Below are 25,087 nucleotides of genomic sequence, written 5' to 3' on the forward strand. Positions count from 1 at the left end.
GTTATCTTCTTATAGAAATTACAACCATAATACCTACCAACCAACACTTTGTCCCAAAGTGCAATACAATCATTTTGCCTCATTTAGAATATTTTGGTGCCAGTCTCTTGAAAATAAAACCCCCATGTATGCAAAACAAGAAAAACACCCCAGATAACTTAAGACATTAATAAAGTAAGCTCCTACATAATACAACTGACTTCTGGAAGCAGAAAAAAGACCCATGTAAGGACAGATGGGGCATCAGTGTGTCCTGTGCCATCATAGACAGGTACTGGCTGTGTGAACCACATGTGATATGGTGGTGGTTTGTCCCCAGTAGGCAGCTCAGCCCCACACAGCTGCTCGCTCATTGCCCCCCAGAGGGACTAGGGAGAGAATTGGAAAGATAAAAGTGAGAAAACCTGTGGGCTGAGATAAAGACAGTCTAATAGGTAAAGCAAAAGCTGCTCATACAAGCAAAGCAAAACAAGGAATTCATTCACTACTTCCCATCAGCAGGCAGATGTTCAGCCATCTCCAGGAATACAGGGCTCCATCGCACGTAACGGTTATGTGGGAAGACAAATGCCATGACTCAACATCCTTCCCTTCCTCTTTCTTATTCCCCACAGTTTTTATTGCTGAGCATGACATCATATGATATGGGATACTGCTTTGGTCAGTTGGGGTCAGCTGTCCTGGCTGTGTCCCCTCCCAGCTTCTTGTGCACCGCCAGGCTACTCGCTGGTGGGGTGGGGTGAGAAGCAGAAAAGGCCTTGACAGTGTGTAAGCGCTGCTCAGCAGTAATGAAAACACCCCTGTGTTATCAACACTGTTTTAGTCACAAACCCAAAACACAGCACCATACAAGATATTATGAAGAAAATTAACTCTATCTCACCAAACACCTGTACAGATACACAGGCAACCGTCTCTTCCAGACATTTGGGGTGTCAATGAACACTCCTTGCAGCAGCAGTTGGCAGCCCCACTTGTGTAGGTGCTGCTGGGGCAGTGACTCTTTGAAGTGCTTTTCATGTTCTGCCCAGGTCAACTGCCCCCATTTTGGGGATGCTACCATTTGAATTTGCTTGTATTGCTGAGAAACTCAGTGTGATTCTTTTTTCACTGTGGTCACTGTGTTTAAAACTCAAACACCTCCTGGAGGGTGTAAGCTGGGTGGTATGATCCTGATTGAATCCTACTCTGTACTTCTGACATATGAATTCAGGTCCTCAGAAGTATTTGGATTTCTACTGCCAGATGTTGATCTGATATTTAATAATGGAGCTTCCTGGATTTTTAAGTATTTGTAATGAAACAGTTTTACCTGAGAATAGTTAAGTCTGCAATGGTATCCTTTAATATCCAAGTATCTCCATTATGTCACACTTGCCTTCATATATGTACTCTTTTCATCCCATGCCAACCTTCCCTTTTCTCCCCACCTCAAGATTAAGAACAGAACAGTACAGTGAAAGTCTAAACTATGTGTTAAACCAGAAGCTAGTAATTAAAAAAGGACTGCATTTGGACTGATAAATGTGCACCCAACATCTTCAGTGAAATTTTGTTGATTTACACCTGCTGACCAAGCTAGGCTTCTGCTTCTAATTCAGTGTTCTCGTATAACTCTTCCTCTTTTACTGTCATCTCAATCTAGTTTTCAGTACATCATTTATTTACTTGTAGCTTTGCTGTATATGTTACATATATAACTCGTGTGCTAGATATAGCAAAGATGCTGACTTGACAGTCAGCAAATTGCATGTAGCATTCCAATTCCTTTTCTCTAAGAGATTATAAATAAGTGCCCTTTTTGAACCAGGTCTACAGTAATGAATATTTTCATGGTATCTAACAATAACTAATTTGAGTCCAAAATGTGTGACCTGCCACTGCCTCTGTTACTCTCTCACAAGGATGAAAATTCTGGTAAGACAACACTATTCACGCTCTTCTTTCCATGGCATGATATTACCAACATTCCACTGAAATAATAAAGATGACCTAGCCTGCCTCCCTAGTGTAAAAAAGAGTATTTGTCTTAAAATGTAAATTGAGTCCTATTAACAATCCCCTGGAAAAATGCATTTAATCAGAGTGTTCTGCTGGAACACTAATGAAATAAAAATTAGTTGAAATTTCCAATTAATCTTTTTTAAGATTCCATACTATTAAGTAGGAGAAATTGTGCTGTTTTGTCTTAATAAGGAGGTAATTTCTTTTGCCAATGCCAAAGAGAATACTTAATAAGCTTCAGGAAAACATGCAAGTGTCTTTAAAACTAAATTAAACTTTGCCTTAAGATGCAATGAAGAACAAGTACATACAGTCCCCACATATCCCACATAATTTTTAAATTCAGTTTTCAGGTGCGACTCCCATTTGGTATTTGGCTATACTTACCCTAAATACAATTATAGGAAAAGAAATGCAGGGAAAGCTGCAAAGGGATGGCTCAGAGGTAAGTGCAGCTAATAGTTGATATCATCAGAATAAGGCTATTCAGTCTACTTTATCTGCATATTGTGCTGAGGTCCCAATGGCATCAATCATTAAGCTATAATATATTAGCACAATAGTTATCTGCCTTATTTCCAGACATTTTCTATTCACACGTGGCAGACCAATAAGCAAATGAATGCTCTGTTATCGTATTTGCATATAACTAGTTAAAAACAATACAGGACGAATTTTCTATTCCCCCGTGACTCAAAAGAGAAAGTTCTCCTTCAGAAGAGCAACAGAAGCAAGGCCCAAAGCTGTCTTACTTGCGTGAGCAGAAAGTTCCTGCAGTTCATCAGAAGCTTCTATTGGCTATCTGCGGACACTGGAGTCCTCCTATGGAGAGTGTAGTCACTTGATTTTATTGAGGAATCCATCCTACAATTTACATTTCACCTGTCCACTTTGGAGCCTTGTAGTTTTATCAGATACTTTCATTCTGGATTAACACTTTCTACAGCTGACATCATATGGGGAGGATTCTTTTTTTCCCTCTTTTTTAGGATTGAGCAAAATCTCTGCAAGGACTTCTTTTAATTCCAGTAAATACAGAAATGAATGCTCTGTCTTGTATGAGTATTCATACTTGGATTGGCATAGTTCAAAAAAGATGAAGTTAGAAACCTCAGAGCTGGCTTATTTCTAGTCTTCATTGCACAAGATGAAGCAGTGCTATTATGAATACCTAATTCCAGAATTCTGCATATGCATGTTTATGCATGTATGTAGCATTTGATTTCAGGAAGATTTAAAAATGTGAAATATAGTTCAGGATATAAAAGTGAAAGGTAGCCTAGATATTTTAAACATCTGAAAAATTCACAAACTTTTGTTTGGTAAATATGAATCACAGAAGAGCATATTTTCCCATCCAAGGGAATACTTCCAAGATTTAAAAATAGGTAGGTACATCAACATTTTGAAGCATTCTTAATAATTCTTTGATTCCTTTAATATCATAATTTTCTTGAGTCTAACATAGTCTTTCTTAGTATTAAATAGCAGGTTTAATAATAAAGTAATTACAGAAGGACTGTTAAAATATTTACAATTAATATATAATGATGTATTTGTAATTTACTACTTCATAATAAATACCAGATTGTTTTAATTTTTTAATTAATTTTAATGCATTTTAATGCATTTGCCCAGCATAACATTCTGCTGAAAATTGTTGCATTTGATTTTGCAATAGATCTTAATTTAGTTTACCAGTTATTGATTACATAGTGGTTATCAGCTTTAAAGGGTCACCCTTAACTGTGATATAACCATCTGAGTCTTCCATCTCAAACGTGGGCCAGTTAATGTTATGTGGTATCCAAATTTAGTAGCACTTTCTTACTGCAATATTAATGATTTGGATTAGACTGATCTATGTAAAAGAGATTTTTACTTTCACACAACATGCCCATTGTGTGGAAACTAGCTGGAAGCTATTCTTTAGAAAAATGCAAGTAACAATTTTCAAATAAGTTTTCATTGTGTGGTAAGTTATAGAAGTTTTGTAAGGAGTAAGTTAGCTATTTTAAAATTAATTTAACTTCTGTCATTTCAGTTTTCAATTTTCAATTAAGCATATTCCCATGGTTTATCTTCCACAGTTGTCTTCAAATTCTTAGCCTGTGATTGATGATTCAGACTATAACCTTGGGAAAGGTCTACCATGACATTCATGTACTCTTACAGTTGTTTCTTTGAAAGCTGACTATTTGTAATTTTTTCTTGTTCTTTTTTTTGTTTGTTTTTTTGGTCTTTGGGGGGGAAGCATTTGTTTTGTGGTTTTTTTTTTTTTTGCATTAGTTATTTTGGCCAGAGAGTAGTAATCACAAAATTCCTACTGGATGAGATGGAAGGGAGAAAATATTTTCAAATTTTCCTGTTTAATGGTTTTCTTCCAGATTTTGCCAATAATAGGCATGGAATTTCTTGAGCTCTTTCAGATAGCAATGTGTCTATGTTTAATTCATAAACCAACTCACCAACACGTGAATTACAAAAGAAATTCCCATATTCCATACTAAGAAAATTCATTAGAAATTACCCTTATTCTTGAAATAGTAAAATCAAAGGTTCTTGAAACTCTTAATTTAAGTGCAAAATATATCTCAGCCTAAAAATTGGAATCCTGGCTAGCACTTTTGCAAGTTCATTTGCTCCAGAGAGGATAGTTGGCCATAGTTTTCTAGGTCAGTCATCTCCAAAATTTTTGATCATGAACCCCTATCATTAAAAGATTTTTGAGCATGCACCCCCAGTATATGTATATTTATTTATTTATTTATTTATAAATTATATACATGTAGTACTGTACTAATTTATTTTGTACATTATAAAACATATACAGAACCAGAGATTAAAAAGGATGAGATAAAGTTGAAATAAACACTATTAAAAAAATATTTTTATTTCATTTATTAATGGTGCAAAAAATATTTTCTTCCCGCACCCCAAGGAGTTGTATTGTACACCCCGTGACTGCACAATCTCCCCCATTTTTGGAGACCACCGTTACAGATAAAGCAAAGAAAACTGAGTACAGTAGGCAACCTTGCCAATTCCTGTATCACGCAACAAATATTTTTAAATTCATTCCATTTCAGGGTAAGACTAATCAAATGGGAAGGGAAAAAAAGTAAGTATCCTGTAGAAGAGAATCATAGAATCATAGAATCATAGAATTGTCTAGGTTGGAAAAGACCTTTAAGATCATCCAGTCCAACCATTAACCTACACTACCAAGCCCACCTAAACCAATCAAGGGTAGACTAGACTAAACCATATCCCGAAGTGCCACATCTACCTGCTTTTTGAACACTTCCAGGGATGGGGACTCCACCACCTCTCTGGGCAGCCTGTTCCAATGCTTGACCACCCTTTCCGTAAAGAAATTTTTCCTAATTTCCAGCCTAAACCTCCCCTGGCGCAGCTTGAGCCCATTTCCTCTCGTCCTATCGCTAGCTACTTGGGAGAAGAGACCAACACCCACCTCACTACAACCTCCTTTCAGGGAGTTGTAGAGAGCGATAAGGTCTCCCCTCAGCCTCCTCTTTTCCAGGCTAAACAACCCCAGTTCCCTCAGCCGCTCCTCATAAGACTTGTTCTCCAGACCCTTCACCAGCCTTGTTGCCCGTCTCTGAACATGCTCCAGCACCTCAATGTCTTTCTTGTATTGAGGGGCCCAAAACTGGACACAGTATTCGAGGTGCAGCCTCACCAGCAACGAGTACAGGGGAACAATCACCTCCCTGCTCCTGCTGGCCACACTGTTTCTGGTACAAGCCAGGATGCTGTTGTCCTTCTTGGCCACCTGGGCACACTGCTGGCTCATGTTCAGCTGGCTATCTACCAACACCCCCAGGTCCTTTTCGGCCAGGCAGCTTTGCAGCCACTCCTCCCCAAGCCTGTAGCGTTGCATGGGGTTGTTGTGACCCAAGTGCAGGACCTGGCACTTGGCCTTGTTGAACCTCATCCAGTTGGCCTCGGCCCATCGATCCAGCCTGTCCAGGTCCCTCTGCAGGGCCATCCTACCCTCGAGCAGATCGACACTCCCACCCAACTTGGTGTCGTCTGCAAACTTACTGAGGGCACACTCGATCCCCTCATCCAGATCATTGATAAAGATATTGAACAAGACTGGCCCTAAAACAGAGCCCTGGGGAACACCGCTCATGACCGGCTGCCAACTGGACTTAACACCATTTACCACAACTCTCTGGGCTCGGCCACCCAACCAGTTCTTTACCCAGCGAAGAGTATGCCTGTCTAAGCCGTGAGCTGCCAGCTTCCCGAGGAGGATATTATGCGAGACGGTGTCAAAAGCTTTGCTAAAGTCCAGGTAGATGACATCCACAGCCTTTCCATCATCTACCAGGTGGGTCACCAGGTCATAGAAGGAGATCAGGTTGGTCAAGCAGGACCTGCCTTTCGTGAACCCGTGCTGGCTGGGCCTGATCCCCTGGCTGACCTGTACTTGCCTGTGGAGTTCGCTCAAGATGAACCTCTCCATAATCTTCCCCAGCACCGAGGTCCGGCTGACAGGCTTGTAGTTCCCCGGATCCTCCTTCCAGCCCTTCTTGTAGATGGGCGTCACATTGGCAAGCCTCCAGTCATCAGGGACCTCCCCTGTTAACCAGGACTGCTGATAGATGATGGAGAGTGGCTTGGCGAGCTCCTCCGCCAGCTCCCTCAAGTCTATTAGCTCATTGAAATTGTGGGGTATCATGTAAATCCAAATTGCACTTAGTAAATCCTAAGCTAATTATAAGTAACTGCAGATAAAAAAGTATCAGATTTTTCTTCTTTCCTTGTTTAAACTGCTTTCTTCTCATATTTAAGTATTATCAACCACACTGGCTTGTAGAAGGGAAACACACTTCAATTTCCAAGAAAACTTTGTAAGAAGAGATGTTCTAACCCTGCTGTGTTCAGGAAAGCCTTTGTTGGAAGGGTGCAGACCCAGAGTCCTGCACATACAAGAGACATGTCTGCGAATGACCAGAAAATAGATAATGAAAGAATAGGTTTTATTTTAAGGGACCAAAAGGTGCCATTATCCTGATATCAAACAGGTATATATATATTATGCTTCTCGGTAGGTGTTTCATCACAAAAAGAATGGAGTATATTTCAGGTTTTTTTGTTTCAGCTTCTATCCTAGTTGAAAGAAATATTGGATAAGTCCACATTAATAAGTCAGTCAGTGCAAAAGGAGCTTATCTGAAAGGTGAAATGGTTGGAACTGAGATCTCCATGCCTTCTCTGTATCTGTTTTAAGGGGTATTTATTTAGCATTAGTTTTACTCTGTTCCTGTGGACTGCATGCCCTTTAGAAGTTGGAAAACAGATTCTGCTCCTGGAACACATCTCTCAGCTTAGTTTCATCCATAAGTAAAACAGCTCACACACTCAAACACTGCTCTAATTTGCAATCCAAAATGTGGTAAGTGGGGGCAATTGGGAGATTCACTTCAAAACCACACTCCTAATCTGAACTAAAACACAAACATAGATGTGCTGGTCTGCTTGGTGATTCATTTTAGCATTTCCAAATGTCACACTGTGTATAGCTGTATTATTCTGAGCCTGTACTTTGGATTTGCTAGATTCTAGCAACAAAAACCATTCACAAAGAGATCGTGACAAAAAGTGTATCTGCGATTACACATGTCAGCACAGAATCCACACTGTTTTTAAAGAAAGTGTAGAGAAGTGAAATATCACTCTCTTATTTCTCCTTTCCCACCCTCAGAAGGGTAGATTGCTCTCCATAAATCAGGAAGCCAATGTCTCCTCCGTTTCACAACTTTGCTGCTTCTTGCAGTTCAAGGAGTCTTTTGGTAGGAATGTGAGAGTAACTTGGGGCTACTTTGAATCCTTTGAGCCTTTTATCTACACAATGAGGAATTACTTCCCTTAGTTATTAAGGGGTGTAGTTAGAACAGTAGTCAATGGCAGAGCAGGGATAGGACAAGACTATCCGAAACGGCCAAGAAAAGGTATAAATGCTGGACAGATTCTCTTTTCATAAAAAAAAAATTAACAGAGAAAGGTACAGGGACAATTTACTTAGGATGCCTCCATGTTGGGGAATTTTTAACTGAGACTGAATAATTTTGCGTTTTAACTGAGACTGAATAATCTCCTGTGGTTCAAGGAGAAAATAATCCAGATATATTGTCTAATTCTATTTTATGTTACAAATGAAAACAAGCTAATTCAGTTCTTAATGTTAAGGGTTTTCTTTTTCTTACTGACCATAAAACCAAAACTAGTCTCTTCCTTTATGCTCCATTGTCCCCCATTGCTTACAGAATCACAGAACCATGGAATGGTTGAGGTGGGAAGGAACGCCTGGAGGTCATCTGGTCCAACTCCCCTGCTCAGGCAGGGCCACCTACAGCCAATTGCCCAGGACTTACTTCTGCTATTTGTCATATAAACACATAGATTAACCACAGAAGGGGAGAAGCAAGGCAGAATTTTTTTTTCTTTTCTTGTGATTGAAACACCAGCATAACACAGTTCAGAGGCAAAAGCTTTTCTTCTGTCTGTTAAAGACATGTATCCAGTCTTTCACTTAGCTCTGAATAGGAGACTGTACACTACTGTTTCTGACAAAACTGTTAGAAATATTTTTGTACTTGTTTGCCTTTTTTCATTTTGTCATCCCAATTTTAAAATGTTCCATAGGGCTTAGATTGGTCTCCAAATAGTTGATCTCTGCCATGCTAACCATCCTCAGGCTGATCAGTGTCTCAGGTTAGCCAAAAGATGTTAGACCACAGGAAGGAAGTGCTTCATATCTTGCTGAATAAAATATTCTGAGTTCAAACAAACTCCCATAAAAATCAATAGAAAAGCTCAGTTGTGAAAGTCAAAGAGAGAGGTTGACAGAATGCACTATATGAAGAGATTACCATGTAATGAATGGTTTAAAACTACAAAGAATAACATTGTATGTACTAAATAAAGGAACATAATTGTGTTTGGTTGTCTTGCTTATTTTTAAAAATAAGATTTCAGCTGACGTCTAATAAAGAACTAATAAAAGTACATTTCTAATCTAAAAGTGTAGCTGTCATTCCATGTAATAAAATAAGGCAATGTTCTTACTCTAAGGAAAATGCAAAACTTCAAACTTCAAAAAAACTTAAACCCATTTAAAAATCAATAAGACTCTTACCAAGTAAAAACCAAAGCATTCCAAACAATACTAAAATGTCATTTGAGACAATTGTTTATGGTCACTATTCTTTTCCATTAATTTTTTTAACATTTCATGTTTTATTAAATGTGACTCCCTTTCTCCCTTTCTTAGTTTACTGCCTAGTAGAAACGTAAGGGTATGGTTATTGGTTAATTAAGGATGCAAAAAATGCACACTAAGTATATAAATATTTACCCATAGAAAACCAGGATAGTGAAAGGTGTATGCTGGCTGATGAGCTACTACCTTTTTAGAAACAGTATTTACCAAAACTCTCATAAAAAGATTTTGCAATGAAATGAGACATAAAACAAAAAACGGTGGTCGTGAAGACTTTAGTTGCTGTATAAAGTTCAGAATTTCAAGATCTCTACAGGAGGGAGATCTATTGAGGTAGAAAGCAATTTTGACCAGTATCTAACTTACAAATGCTCTGTGCTTGCTTATAAACACATCTGAACAAGCTTTTAGCATCCAGCTATGTAGATCCTGAGACATCCTTTTAAGGTCTCACTAGCAGAATACGCAATGGCCGCTGTGGCCATTCCTCAGCTATTTTGTGGATGTCTCTCTTCATAATGATGGTGACTGATTACATTTTGGTGTATTTTAAACATACCTGGTATGTACCGCATGCTATTTGTCAACACTATTGCAACGGTGTCCTTAAAATTAAGAATGCCAGTCAAAAGAGATCTAAGATCTTTGCAGATGAAAACACTCTGCTTCAGAAATGGAAAAATGTTGAAGCTTGCTGTTATATGATGTGATACAGCACATTTTTCCAGAACAGCAAAATCAGCTGTTTTGTGCCTACTTGTTCTATAACCTTTTTTTTTAAGTAACTATAACTTGAAACTTAGCCATATGGATGTCTGCATCATCCTGCAGAAAAAACATCTGACTGCCTATAAACACTCCTATGACTGTTTTCAACACTATCCTTTTTCAGTTACTCTGCTGTTTCTTGACTAAGGCAGACTGCACATCTGTATTATAAAAGTTTATCCTATGGATAAATCAGGTGACTTTCAATTACTGCACAAATAAAGTTCTTTAACTTGAGGCGGGAGAGAGTAGGGAAGGTCAGAGAAAGTGCTGAGAGGGTTAGAAAGCAGAGTAGGACAGTTTATTAAGATTAACAGCTGCAGACTTGATGTTGCTAATAGCAAGAAAGATTACACAAAACATAGGTGAATCCTGTCATGAAGTCCTATGTCTTCTATCTTCCTTATTACAAGGACCTTACTGCAGAGCCTTGTAGCTGAATCCTGTGCCCTTCTCACCCAGCAGGATTTTTAAATGCTCAGTCAGGCTGGCTGGGGTGATGGCTGGCTGGCTGGTTGAATGGACGAATTCTGCTAGCCAAGATCACCTCAGATATATCCTAATGTGCATGCTGCTATCGCTGACTGTCTGCATTGGTAAGCATCCATGGCAGATATATTCTTGATTTCAGAGTACAGAGCAGACAATCCACAGGCTGAAAAAAACCCTGAGGTTCTTTGTTAAAACACGGCGGTTTACTGAAAAAAAAAAAAAATCGAGGCTTCCTCATCATTCACCTTCCAGAACAGCAGTTGTGCTCTTCAGTGCTGTCCCAAAGGGAGTAAAAGGTACCCGCCTGATTAAAAAACTGCCCTAAAGACAACAGGTCGCCCGACTACGTTGTTACTACCCAGCAGGCAGCCGGCAGACCCCGGGCTGGGAGACCCGACGCCGGCGGGCAGCCCGGCTCCGCGGGTGCGCACCGCCCCTCCGCGCCCGGCCGCGGGGACCGCCTGCAAACGGCGATCGGCTCCGTCGCACCTGCGCTGGCCCCCCCTTTGCCTTCCGTCATCCGCGCAAAGGGGGATGCCGGGCTGTATGTTATTTTTAATCCATTTACAGCTTCCTGCCCAACACCCTCCCGACCCCCCCCCCCCCCCCAACCACCATCACCACCAGCAACTCCCCGCCCCGGCTGCGCGCTTCCAGCCACACTTTTCTGGTTGCAAACGGCGTGAGCATCAGGTGCGGGCAGGGAGGAGCGCGGCGCCTCCGGGGCAGCCCGGGGAAGGGGCTGGGTGTTCCCCGGGGCCCGGGTGCCCCGGCTCTGCCCCCCATTCCCGCAGAGGGCGGCGGCGGCTCTCCCGCGCCGGCTCTTCCCCAGCCTCGCCGCCGCAGCAGCGGTGCAGAGGGGCCGGGGGATCCCATTTTGCTCCCCTCGCACTTCTGTGGCACAAATTTTGCGTTTTCCTCGGCCCTCCCCGTCGTCCCGGCGGTGCGCTCTCCGTCCCCTTGCTGGGGCCGGGGGCGCCGGGGGCGCTGCGGGAGGCAGCTGCGGGCTGCCGCGGCCCTGCAGGGCCGGCTCCGGGGCCAAGGGGGGACACTGCCCGCTCTGTCCATCCACTTCTCCTCCTCTCCTGTTTCTCGCTGAGATCATTTCAGTTTCTCTCAGTACTCTTATTATTAATATGTTTTCCCTACTCTACTCTCCCCCGCTCCCTTCCCGCCCTGGCCGCTAGCCCTCCGCAGCCTTGTCAAAGGGATGGGTGTTTGCGGTGGGACGTAGCTGGGGAGGAAGATGAGCCTGAGAAAGGGAGGCGGCAGCGAAAGGGAGAGATTTTGCTGTCGCCTCTGGGCTCATTGGAAGAGGCAATCGTTGTATCTGCCGCCGGAGGATTAGCAGCTAAACTTTTATTGCTCCCTTTTGTGCGTGTGTGTGCGTGTGCGTGTGCGTGTGCGTGTCTGTGTGTGTGTGGGGGGTGTAAATGGAGAAATCGCCTCTCAAGGGGGAAAATCTTTTCAATTTCCCTGTGTGGGCAGGTGCAGTTCAAGGAGGAACTCATAAGCATTTTGTCTTATCCATGAACTGATTAGGGGAGGGGAAACGATCCCTCTCCTCTTACTCTTCCTTTCCCAGTTTTGAAATCACTCTTTCCCCACCACCCGCCACCCTCCCGCCCTTCCCCTCCCCTTCCCTTTCCCCTGCACTGAATGAATAGAGGAGTCTCCAGGGTTTTCTTCTGCTTCTCGCCCTGGACTGGAGAAGTGAGGGGACATCTCTCTGTCCTCATCCATCTCTATCTCGCTCCATCCATTCCCGAGAGGATTTCAGACGGTGCAATGTGTTTTCAGGCTCTTGCCGCTGCTACCACTTGATACTATGCTACGCGCAGGGAGAGGGTTTTGCAAAAATGGATTTGTTCGATTTTAGAGGATTTCTTCTCTAATAAGGATCGCATTGCACACAAATATGACTAAATCCCCTATTTGGTAAATCTTTCTTCCCCCCCCCCCCACCCTTGGGTTCCCTCCCGCCCGCCCCCACCCCTTCAGAGGAGCAAGCACAGGGAGCTGATGACGGACCCATTAATCCCTTCTTCAATGCATCAAAAGAAGCCGAAGGGCTGGAAGTCGCTGGGCTCGGAGTCCTGCAGGAAATGCTTCGATCTGCTTTTGGTTTTGTATGAAACTGGTGACTAGGGGCTCGGCTCGCCCCGCCGCCGCCGCCCGCCGGCCCCTGGATGCGCGGGCCGCCGCCGCCGCCGCCTTGCCCGCCGCCGCGGTGCAACGCTCATGGTGGTGCTGATGATAGCTCGGCTGTGATGGGATTGAGCCGGCGGTGATTATTTGAAGGCGGTGAGGGAGAGCGAGTGAGAGGAAGGGCTGCTCCGCTCTGCTGTGTGTGGGCTTCGGGATTTTTTTTTTTTTTTTTTTCCCCCTTCTTCTTCTTTTCCTACTTCCATCCTCTCCCCGCCACTGGAAGTCCTCCCGTATCTAAATGGAATTAGTGGAGACCGAAGCCCCTTGTGTAAGGAACAGACATGACCCATGGGCGCAGCTTCTTTCACAGTGAGTATCTCCCCCTTCCCGCCCCCCCCCCGGCTGAGCTCCGCCGCCGCGAACGGGCTCCTGCTCTCCGCCGCCTCCACAGCTAGCGTGACGGGACGCCCAGACCTCCGCGGCGTGGGGGTGAGCTCCCCCCACGCAGACACAACACCCCCTTCCCCACCACTCTGCGGTGCAGCGGAGGGGAGCCGGTGTCAGCCAGCGCTGTGGGGCGGGGGGGCACCTTCCTGCGGGCTGGAGGCTTCCACCTGGCCGCGACGCGGCTGATGGCTTTCGGCGAGACGGGGGAGAGAGGGGGGAACGGCCCCCGCCGTCCGCGGCGGTGCCGTGCAGCCCCAGCCAGGGCTCGAACCGGCGGGCGAGGGGCCGGGGGGCGCGGAGCAGCGCCCGGAGCCGCGGGGGGCCGGCCACGGCGGGCGCGGATCCCGGAGGGCTGCGGGGTGGGGGCGGCCCCCTCGGGCGAAATCCTCCAGGAGCAGCAGGGAGGCACCGAAATGTAACAATTATTTGTCGAAGACCCCCAGGGGCCTCAGGCTGCGTGGATGGGACCCCCTCTCCCGCCTCGGTTTTGCAGAGGGTCCACTCTACCGAAGGGGCTTGACCGGCCATAGTTCCTTCCAGCACCTCTCTCTACGCCCACACCTGTCAAATAGCAGCGCTATGGACAGGTATTGCTTGTCCAACAACTCTTTGCCAGGCTAAGCCATGTCTATGCCAAATCACAGCCTCCAAAGAGCTGCCTGGCCAAGAGAGAAATCTCTTAATGTACAGCTTGTAATGGAAAAATGCACAGATCCAAAAAAGATGCAAAGATGCGTAATCAGAGTGGCACTAGAAAGCATGATTATAATTACACCCGTGATTAGGAGGGAAAGGGGGAGGAGGAAGACAGAGACAATGCAACAAGAAATTTGGTGGAAACTTCTTTAAAATAATTCCCAAACCCAGATAATCACAGTATTGTTGCCGTACTGTCAAAGCTTCCCAAATGACAGTTTTCGATGAGTGAAGATTGCATGACTGGTCTCTTTGGGGTCTGTCCTTTTTTGTTTTCCTCTTTGGGAGGCACTGTTCTTTTCCTGTGGCTTGAGAAAGAAAAAAGCAAGGGGGTCATAGAATAAAATGGACTGCCTTGACTGCTTAAGTAAAAAATACTGTGTTATCTTTTCCCATAAAGCCCATAATTTTAATTACTTTCTGGCAATACACATATTTTGGTGATGCTGGTGTCAATACCACTAAATCAAGAGGCTTTTGCTTTTTTTAAAATATGGGAGAAGTATTTCATTTCAAATGTCCAAATGTTAGAAATTATATGTCCAGAAAAAACTTAGTCTCTTAGTCTCTTCTTGTCTATTACCTTTTATTATCAAGATTATTTTGACTCCTTATTAATAATCAATAGTGACATGATGATACGTAAGTATAGCTCCCTGCTTCGGAATAACGTAGCTCTGCAACTTGGAAGCATAATTTCTAGCAGTTACAGCTGGAATTGAAGAGACCTGTGTTTTTTTCTATCATCTTGGTAATAATATCTCTGTGACTTGGATCAAGTCTCTCTACTTCTCTGAACTTCATTTTTTTGTATATAGAAAAGGAGGGGAGAGCTAAAAGATACAGGTGTTTGAAATGAACCTGTAAGAATCAGATATGAATTGTTATTAATTGCCTAAGAAGAAACATTTCTCACATGGAGTTTGTTTGGCTGTTGTGTGTCCTAGTCTATCTTCCATAAAGTTGTGGGCAGAAAGAACGCCAACAGCTGGCTCCATATTCTAACACCAATCCACCTTACACTATTGAAAAATTAGGTTTTGACTGGTGAGGATTACAGACATAGACGCAGTATGTTCACTGCATAAAACACAGCTAAAGTAAATGAGCAACTTAGTAAATGGGCAAATCCTGCATTGCCTTCAGATCCTGACACAGCCTGCGGGCAGAGTCCCAGCTAGCATGTATTTCCAGAATCCATCCCTGAGGAGAGTAAGGGCATGAATGGTTGGGTAGCATTCAGATACGAGCAGAAGATGTAATGTTCTCACTGAATGCCCATGACACAGAAGAGTTTTTAACTACCAGCTCTGCCAACATCCGTCTCTGTTAGCTGAGGGATTAAAAAAGACACAGGGGCTGTGAGCCTGACCAAGAAATAGCGAATATGCTGCCAAGCCTTCATTTTCCCAGAACTTCAGCCTTTCCCTGCTTAATAAGGTAGCCATCATCCATGCCTCAAACCCTCTGTCACATGGAAAGGGTCAAAGGCATAGAAATAGAGATCTCAATGCCACCAGAATACCAGAAATATGGAGACTGGCTTCCTTTGGGGTAAAAATTGGACACAATAAAAGCTGAAAATGATGAAAGCACCATCTTTGAAAGGATCATTCAGGTAGCTAGTTACTAGCCCATGATGACTTTTGGTGTCTTTTGGGGATAAGAAGAGGAAAGTATGCCATTCAATTACATTTGTTAAAGATCACAGGTCCATCAATTCCTCATCATAGTCAGCAATACAAATGGCAGCTGATCAGAATAAATGCTCAGAATAAACATGCAACTTCATCTCCACTTTAACTTCAGTGGAATCTGGGGACTATTTCCAGGCTCAACACCAAGCCAGCTTGCGTCAAAACCCTGAGCACTCCAAGAACTGACGGATCTGTTCTCTTATGCTCTTGCTATCCCACTTTCCCCAATAGACAAAGAAGATATGGATGATGACAAGAAAACACTATCATCAGTGCATGATTTCTTCTTCAGGTAGCTAGCTAGTCACTTTGATCTTCCAAAGCGGTCTCATTATAACTGGCCTAAGTGTTTGCCTCTTAGCCTTTTCTAGTTAAAATGTCATATTTGGAAACTCCCAGAAACTCAGGAATTATCTCCAGGTTGAAGTTCATCTCTGAAAGGTCACATTTGCTCCCAAGAGGCATAGCTGTCCTATCATGGTTGGGGATAGGAGATTTCTATTTGTAAAATGGGCTGCAGATTCACTGCAGCACAAAGCAACACCCTCTCGACAAGTCAAACAAACTAGATTAATGAGGCTGTTAAGGACACACAATAAGTTACTTCACTGGGGATTTGCAAATGCTTTGATGGATGTGAAGAACCCAACCCCTCACTTCTTTCATACTACTAGTACTCATTTTCAAATTTTATTATGCCATAGCGAGAGACATCAGTGAGTCCACTGGCACTGAAACTTAGCAGGCCTTTGTCTACCTTTGTCAAAAACAGACACTTTTCTATTACTGGACCAAGCTATGATTATATAAATAAATATTGGTAAAACATTTTTCTCTAATATTAAAAAAAAGAAAAAAAAAATGAGGGAAACATCAGTGCCTGGGGATTTTGCTTTAAACCCAAAAGATCTCCTCTTTCTTTGGATACACTTACAAAGAAAAATACTTACCAGGACAGATCACAAACTTGCTTATACAAGAAGTACAACTTAAAGATGCAAGTAAACATGAAACTTTTTTTTACAGTAATTTTATTTAATTTGTATTCTTCTAAGATAGTTGTTTGATTTGATTGCAGGCACTATCACACTGTAATATCTAATGCATATTTCTTTTTCAGTTGTAGCAAGTCTAATCATCCTACATTTGTCTGGGGCAACCAAAAAAGGAACAGGTATGTAAACTTCAGATATTTTTTTCAGACATTATATTAGAGTCCGAAGTACGGATTTGAGTTGTTAGTTTAGTTCTTGAAATTTTTGGTAGTACACCTACTTGCAGTATCTGACCTTAGTTTGTTCTGAGTATTAGTGCACCTGTACACACACAAAAATCCAGTGGTACTTTTTTTAACAAGTTAGTGACCTGATCTACAGCTAGATCTAACTAAAGACTCAGCCTGACTCTAACTAAAGATTGTAAAGTGCCCTCGCTTTCAAATTGTGAAGTCCAGCTTGGGCACTGATCTATCTACACTTAAGATCTTTTTGCTTGTTGAAGTGGAATTCAAAATCTGAAATTCGCTATTATGGGTACATTTGTGCAGGGTGGCGATAGAAAAAGGTTCTTAAAAGCCCTGGATGCTAAGTGTGGTGAGAGCCAAGCAGAGAGTTGCTAAGCACAGTGTGTGTCTGAACTTGTGTCTGAATGCTCAGTCCCTGCAGACCCGAATTCATTCCAGGATATTAGGATCCATGTCATATTTATCTTGGATATAGACCAGGAAGAAAGAGAAATGGTTGCAGAGCATAAGGCAGATCTCAAGTCATTAAAACCAGCCTTGGAAGGTCCCTGTCTCCCTCCATTGATCAAAAGAGGGATCCTCAACAACTCGGCTCTACAAATCAGAGGCTTAAGTTAAATGGGACACTCCTTGAATATAGATACCTCATTTGGAGCAAAACACAGGAGTCCTCTGTGGACACCTGTGTGAGGTCCAGAACCTACTATCCTTCCTTTTAATACCAGTCTAGGTATTTTTCCCTCTGAAGAATCCATCTTATTTTAGCCTACTTTTTAAAGCATGATGCCCAGGAAGTGATTCTTCATCTTCTCCAGCCTGAACAGACTCAAATCTCTGTCTCTAGGCTCTCTGCCAACGTGCAGAAAGGAGTGCAAGCGTTTCAGGGCTAGGAAGAATGCAAACAAGAAGGTCTGACTCTGCTCTCTGATGATTCACCTAAAAGGAGGAGGGTTCTGGGCTGTGATTCCTGGCCTCAGAGCTATTTATTAATTTTACAGCAAACAAGAAGATAAAAATAATCTAGGAACCAGAATCCAGGAATTCCCCCGTCTATCTCTGCCCAGTGAATATAGAGTCAAGTTGCTGTGAATTTAAAACAATTTGCATATTCTGTCAAAATTCTGTGGTTTTTTTCTTGATTTTACTACTGATATATTCCTGTATTAAGGCATATAGCTTGCTGATAGAGCACATGCTTGAGCCTTTTGAGATATACAAGTGGGAAACTCATGTCTCCCATTTCTTGAGCACATGCTTTCCCTACAAGTTTATTATTTAAAAAGCAACATAAATGTCTTCTCCTAGACATCCAAGTCTCTTTTCTGCTTGGAAAAAATGTTTTGAGTAAGAATTATATGTTTGTACCCCTAAAGAACATCCTCATTTTCCCCCAAGTCAATGATCATACACTTAGTCTCAACAGAAAAAAGCTGAGATCATTGACAGAAGGGACTATTTTATTTTGTAAAAGAGTTCTAAGTGTCATAGGGACAGAATAATTTGTGAGCTAATTATACAATGCTTAATGTGATCATTTCACAGAAAAGCAAACTACTTCCGAAGGACAGAAACCAGTGCAGTGTGGAACTTGGACAAAATATGCGGAAGGAGGCATCTTCACTTCTCCCAATTACCCCAACAAGTATCCTCCTGACAGAGAGTGCGTCTACATTATAGAAGGTGACCAGCTGAAGAATCTTTATATTCTATCATCAACTATATATAAAAAAGTGTTTTATTTAATTATATGTGAAGAGTAGGTAAAGCCTATATGATTGTGATAAATCTTTCCAAGGCACAAGATTCAGAGAAGATTTAGAGAAGACCTATTTCTGCACTGTTCCTTTTTCTTTTTTTTTTTTTTTTTTTTGTAAAAAATTAAAAAATTTTGCAGAGCTTACCAAGAAATACTGGAAAATACTTGATTTATTTCCTGACATCACTCATAAATTAGTTCAGGTGGTAAGTATGCATGAGTCACTTAGTAATAAACACTGTATAATTTATTTCAGGATATTCAGAGAACAAATAAAACCTAAAATGCTGTAACATGACAGAAGAAAGACTATTTTAAAATGAGTAAAAAAAAGTGAACACAGGAAACAAAAATGCTTTTGACTTTATATAGATATTTTAACTTATCATAACTGAATCAGGGATGACAAGCATAGCCAGGTGAAGTACAGTAAAGAAAGTCATACAGAAAATATCCATATAGTGAGTTTAAAAATTATTTTCCATCCAATTGTTTATGAGAAATGAAAATGAATGGAAAAAAAATGAACCAGAGAAGAATAAACATTAACACCAAACAGCTGTAAGACACAGTTTTTAAAAAGTGGACAGTTGCAGGCATGGAAGTGATGTAAGAAAGGCTAGAAGTGTATTAAAAACAAGTTACGCCATTTCTTTTCATCCGTCTTAGCACAACAGATGTTGAAGGGATTGTTGTAAAAATGAATCTGTGGAAAATAATAGACATTAGATACTGTCAGAGCTTAGTAGCAGAAAAGATGAATCAGGTACAGAATGGTAAGTCACTGGAACCAAGAAGATTCATTCACGAGTTGTGAATACATGCAGAATACAACACTGATATTTGTTCTATCCATGCTTGGTTGGACAGAATTATTAACTACAAATGATGGATCCAAGAATTATAGAAATATTTGTTTTACTAAAGATGCAGGTACTACCAAGAGAGATTTCCAAAGGTGTATAGCTGATTCAAACTGAATTAGCTGCTTTAGAACCCCCCACTAGGCCCTTTTAGAAACTAGTCTGTCTTTCCAAATCTAGTGCTGAGTTACTAAAAGAAATACATTTCATAAAAACCTTCCAGGGAAACGATGGATAGTAGATGTTGTATGTATTGTTTAGGAAACAAAATCACAGCAAAATGACCAGGATCTCTGAATTCCACTTTAGTGCTAAGTAACCGGACTGAAGTGAGAAGTAAAGAGGTGATTATAAACCATGGAGTCAAACAAGCCCTCCAAAGAAAATTTATGCTTGTCCAGTCTTCCCACTTGAGTCCAAAATTTAAGCAGATATTTGCTAAACATTTAAGTTCTTTCATAGTTTAGTAATTGATTTAAAATAAAAATTAAATTTTAAAAAAAGATAAATTTATAGGTTCGATATGTACTACTTAGCATTATATTTTTTGTTACACTTATGTTTCTAGACCCAGGACTTTTTGCATATATTGATCAAATTATCTTTCTAACATTTCTGTGGGGCTTGGAAGAAGTAAGTTCAAGGATCTGAAACACAGAGATGTGTTTTATCATTAAAGAGGTGTGGAAAAAAATAAAATATGACCATTTTTGTAAACCCTAGCCCAGTATCTCAGGCCATAAGGTGTTCCTCCTCTTAGTAAGAAGGTGTCTGAAAGCTCTTTATTGTAAAGACCTTTGTCTTTATTATGGTAATTAGGTACTTATAAAAATACAGTTCATAAGCTGAAAATTGGCAAAATACACTGTTGAAATAACCTGATTTAAAATAGCTCAAATTGGAAATGTCTAAGAGCAATTTAGGAAGGAAAGATTTAATCAACCAACTTCTATGATGAAGATGAAATTCCACATTGACAAGTTTGAAGCAATATGTAGTAAAAAGAGTAATCTGAACTCAACGGACATCTTGTCATATTTTATGGGAAAAATCAACCTGGCAAAGACCAGTTGCACTTAATTTCTTATGACACAGATATTTTCTGTTTCCTGTCCAGCCATAATCAACAGTTGGATTGCAACTGGGTATTTTAAAACCCATGATGATAGCAGCTCTATCAGTATATAACTTGATGAGAACCATGCATATTGCACAACTTTTTCAGCTGTGATCTCCTTGTATCTATTTCTACCTTCTGAAAAGGTCAGGAAGAATCATGTCTGAAAAATGTCACAAAAATAAACAGAGATGTAGTAAGATGTCTGAGCAATCATATTTTGAAAAGTGGCAGTTTTCCAAAAAGGCAAAAGGAGAAACACTGAAGGACAACAAAAATTATTTTGTAATTACAGTCAATTATTTGTCCATATTTATTCTTTTTGCAACATATAAAATTGGCAGAAAAAGAATAAATATATAAAGAAGGCTAGCAAGTGAAAACTTTTCACCATATCTTTTATATTCTGTGGAACTCATTGGCATAAGATACTGAAATTAAAGGATTGCAAAAAGAAAAAAAGATTAATTATTTTACTAATAGCAATATCTCTGAGGTCAGATAACAATCTATGGAGTGGATAATCTTTGCTAATCCAGGACATAAACCTCCATTCAATGTTAGAGTAAGATAGAAACATCTCCATATGCATCTTATTCAAATAGTTTCTGGCTGCTGTTGAATACCAAGTACCAAATTAGGGGGACTGTTGATATGATCCGTAAAAGCATTCCTACATTACTATCTCACCTTTGTATGTCTTAGAGAGTTCAGCATACCAGGACTGTATATACCATGCTGACAGCTGTACGATGTGAGTTTAAATACATATATGAATCACCAGGTTCCTTCCTGCCTGCTTGCTTTTGTTCCTTTTGCTATCAAACACAATCTAGGGCAAATTCTGATGGCTTCCCTCAAACACAACTCCTACCAACTTTAGTGGACTTGAGTGAGGACTCCAATATGTAGTGTGTTGTAATAAAATTGAATTTCATCTCACGATACAATTTTTCCCCCCACATTGTATCTCATCTTAAATGTATGCAAGCCTCTTATCATTTCAAAATTACTTCGGTGAAGTAAAGGAGCTGGCAAAAATTGGCATGATCATAGACTGTGAGTTTCTAAAAGACAAGAGGATTTCTGACTGCCGAGGCTTCTATCCTAGCAGTCAAAGGCATAAGCAGATCAAACAGCTAGAAGTTTCTTTTTCTTTTCCTTTTTTTTTCTTTTGTTCTATTTTAGTAGTAACGTTAATTGACTATTGGAACAACCAGGAATTTTAAAGTCCAGATTGGACACCTTTCTAAAAGAAATCCTTTAGGTCGTCCAGAAGTCATGGACTCAGTACAAAAATTACTATGCTATAAAGGAGCTTCTGGTGAATCCCATCTGTCTTTCAAAATGCACTGAGAATTTGTTTTTTTATTTTTTTCTTTCAGTCTTATTGGGCATATAGAAAACATAGGAAATAGCTGAGTGTACACATTAAATTCCATGCTGGGCCCAATTTCACCCTTGTTTTGCATATTCATGACTCTAACCTGGCAAAATTCACAGCTGTCCAGAACAACCGCAGCAGCAGCAGCATTAGCCTTTGCCAGACTGCAGAAAACTTGGCATGTGTGCTCCAAAGGAAAGATTGCACAGGAGATTTTGTAGGAGTAAAGGCTTTTTTTTTGTGTTAAAAATATCTGGGGAGTGGGATAGTCATGATTTACACAATATATCTTAAGAATTGGTTTGGAAATCCTCTAAGTGAAGTACTTGTAAGATTTTATCCGTTCTTCATTTTTTTTATAATTAAATACTTATTTATAAGTATAGGTATGGACTAGAATTGCTTTACAGAGATATGGAATAAATCTTCCACTTTATATGTTTGTGTACATTTAGAGTTAGCTCTCTTGAAGGTCTTCCATGTTTTCACTAAAGACCATTAAACTCTTTAATCCCAGATATTTCACAGGTGTTGGAAAATGGTCACGTATCACAGTATGAAAAATCTCTGCTCAAAGTCCTTTTGTATTTCACAGTGATTTTTGTGTTCAAAAAGTTTTCATCAAAATAAGGAAAGAATCTTCTTTTAAAAGGAGGATATAGGTGGCTTTCTTATCAATAATAGCTGGACAACCAGAAAGACCGAGGATTATTGAAAACTATTAGTACTGTAGCAGCTCAGATAGATGGGGGTAGGTGTTGAGTTCAATGCCTCATTTCCATGCAGTCTGGTAAATTGAAACAGATTTTTTGCTTAACTTCAGCTGTCAGTTACACAGACTTAGAGGCTGATCAGAATTAAAACCTTAATTGTGTGTTTTTGCTGCAACTGTTCTACCACAAGTTGGAACCCAATGCCTCATTGAATACAAAATCTCAAGACAGCACTTGTGTAAGGTAATTAGATGAAAAATATGACAAGACTTGCAGGCATTAAGTAGTCTTTCCATGGTATTAAACATTTTTGAAGAAAGATAATTGGAAGCTAAATATGGAAGATTTTTAAGTTTTGAAGTAAAATAATTTTATGAAACAGCTTCAGTATATTTCATTTGGACTTGACAACAGCTTTTCCTGACATTGTAGCCACCGAAAAAGTTCTGAAGATGTGAATGGGCTTTATGTGTGAATAAGGATACCAGAAATGACCACTCCATCCCTCCTTTTCTGATTAGATGGCCAGATTCCCATCTAGTCTGGAAGAAATGAATATTCTGGGGTTTTTGTTTGGTTGTTTTGTTTTGTTTTTCTGTGGCTATACATACATAGTTATTAGTCATTATTCTGGACTCATTCCCACTGTATTTCTGTAAGTTTTACTGCGACCAGATTTGCACACACTTTGTTGCAAAAACTGTGGCACAAGATGTGTATTTGTACAGTTTCTGCATGTTTTAGCTTGCATTTGGCAAAGAAACCCTTTGCTAATGCCAGAGTATAAGTCCAAAACAATACCTTTTTCACCAAAAGGAAGTTAAAGTTGGGAGTTTGAATTGTGTGTTTTCATTCCTTATGGTCATTTCCAGGAAGATTTGAATAATTTTGTTTCTTAGGTAGATTATTGCAAATGCATTTAACCTTTAACTAAATGCTGTACAAGATGAAGCACAGAGGTGCATTTAAAAGCACATGATGAAAAGGTGCATGGATGCGTGTATAGCACCTCTTTCTCCGTTCGCCTAATCTTTTGTGAGCACCACAGTCCTCACAGTTACAGAGACATAAAGTGTTGCATTTCTCGGGACAGTTAAGAGAAAGGATCTCGTCCTGTTTGGACTAGCTTGCAGAGCAGGCTGGGACACAGGCAGTACCTATACTGATACCTAAAACAGGTCAGGAAATGTTCACTGACTGGCCTTAAGGCTGATAGGCACAATCACACGTGTACAGATTAACTCCTTTCACCATCCCAGTCAAGAGTACAGATACAAACTGCTTGCTGTGAATGGTGCTTGACTGATGCGAACCACCGCATCACGCCTAAGAATGGGTTTTGGCAGTTCTGACTGGCATGGCCAAAATGATGACAGGAGGTGATTTTAACATTTAGGGAGTGTGAACGGTCAGTGGCCCAGCCCCCAAACTCATTCCCCAGCCTTGTTTTATTTAGTGGTGGAGAAATGTTGTTAATGAATAGTCAATGTTCCATTCTTAAAGTAGAGCAGCCTCTATACATGGGAGCCTTGGAGGAAAGTAGAAACTCTTTCTTGACCACTGCTTGAGCTGATGTGATTCTCCCTGATCCTCTAGCAAGAACTGAACTTCACTAGGAAAAGCCTGGTCTTGACTTTGTTGAAAAATAAATAAAATCAAAGAAGAGTAAACTATAGCAATATATTCTGATCGTAAAACTAGTTTGCAATGTGAGATTCAGAGAGGTACATGGAGGTTGTGGAAATTGTGCAGTTTTTTCTCAGGCTGTGTTTTTATCAGTTCAATATATCTCACACGTAACTCTGTAGGCCTGATTCTGTTTTACCCACAAAGACTCCTTTTATATCATACCGAGGCTATAATTTGCTTTAGGGCCCTTTTTCAACACCAAAAATCATATCAAATGACTGAGATATAACTCAGAGGGGGCCTCATGCCCATTTTTATCATATGTTACATAAGTCTTGGATTCAGAGAAGACCTGTTAAGGGTTTAACTCTCGGCCAGCACTTGTAAGCCTTGTCTTGGCATGAAATAGAGTAATGAAGGCTTAACACAGGAAGTTTATAAAGGACAAATGTGTTACGTTAATGGCATAAGCCATTTTTGAAGCAGGTATCTGTTGCCGTGGAAAGCAGAGCAGCTATACACTGGTATGATGCTGTCTGACACTAAAAATACTAGCAGAATTCACCTTCATATCTACTTTGCACCACTAGAACATTACAACAAATCTTTAGGTACGTTAATAGCATAATATTTGAAAAATGAGTATATAAGATTTTCACGCCTTATTGAGCATTCTTAAGATTACCTAAAGCATTGCCAGGATGGAGTTTCTGGTACCTGTCTCTGCAGCCCCTAGGTGAATGATAAGTTCTCAACAAATCTCCTTAAATGGAATAAGAGCATACAAAATACGATGCCAGATCAAAAGGTGCTGATTGCTCTCTTCTTCTCTAGTATTGCTTAGTTAAGTTTAAATCAATATTTGTCATAAATAT

The 25,087-nt window shown here is 40.7% G+C and overlaps 1 protein-coding gene across 1 annotated transcript in view; it reads left to right on the forward strand.

Annotated features, from left to right (window-relative positions):
- The first annotated feature begins 13,008 nt into the window (after window positions 1-13,008).
- NETO1 (neuropilin and tolloid like 1) overlaps window positions 13,009-25,087 on the forward strand; it is a 63,727-nt gene continuing 51,648 nt past the window's right edge. The window contains exons 1-3 of the mRNA XM_075705622.1: window positions 13,009-13,036; window positions 16,628-16,681; window positions 18,293-18,430. Coding sequence (XP_075561737.1) covers window positions 13,009-13,036; window positions 16,628-16,681; window positions 18,293-18,430 — 220 coding nt within the window. The remainder of the gene's footprint in view (window positions 13,037-16,627; window positions 16,682-18,292; window positions 18,431-25,087) is intronic.

The sequence above is a fragment of the Pelecanus crispus genome, chromosome 2, assembly GCF_030463565.1.
Source record: "Pelecanus crispus isolate bPelCri1 chromosome 2, bPelCri1.pri, whole genome shotgun sequence".
Classification (NCBI taxonomy): Eukaryota; Metazoa; Chordata; class Aves; order Pelecaniformes; family Pelecanidae; genus Pelecanus; species Pelecanus crispus.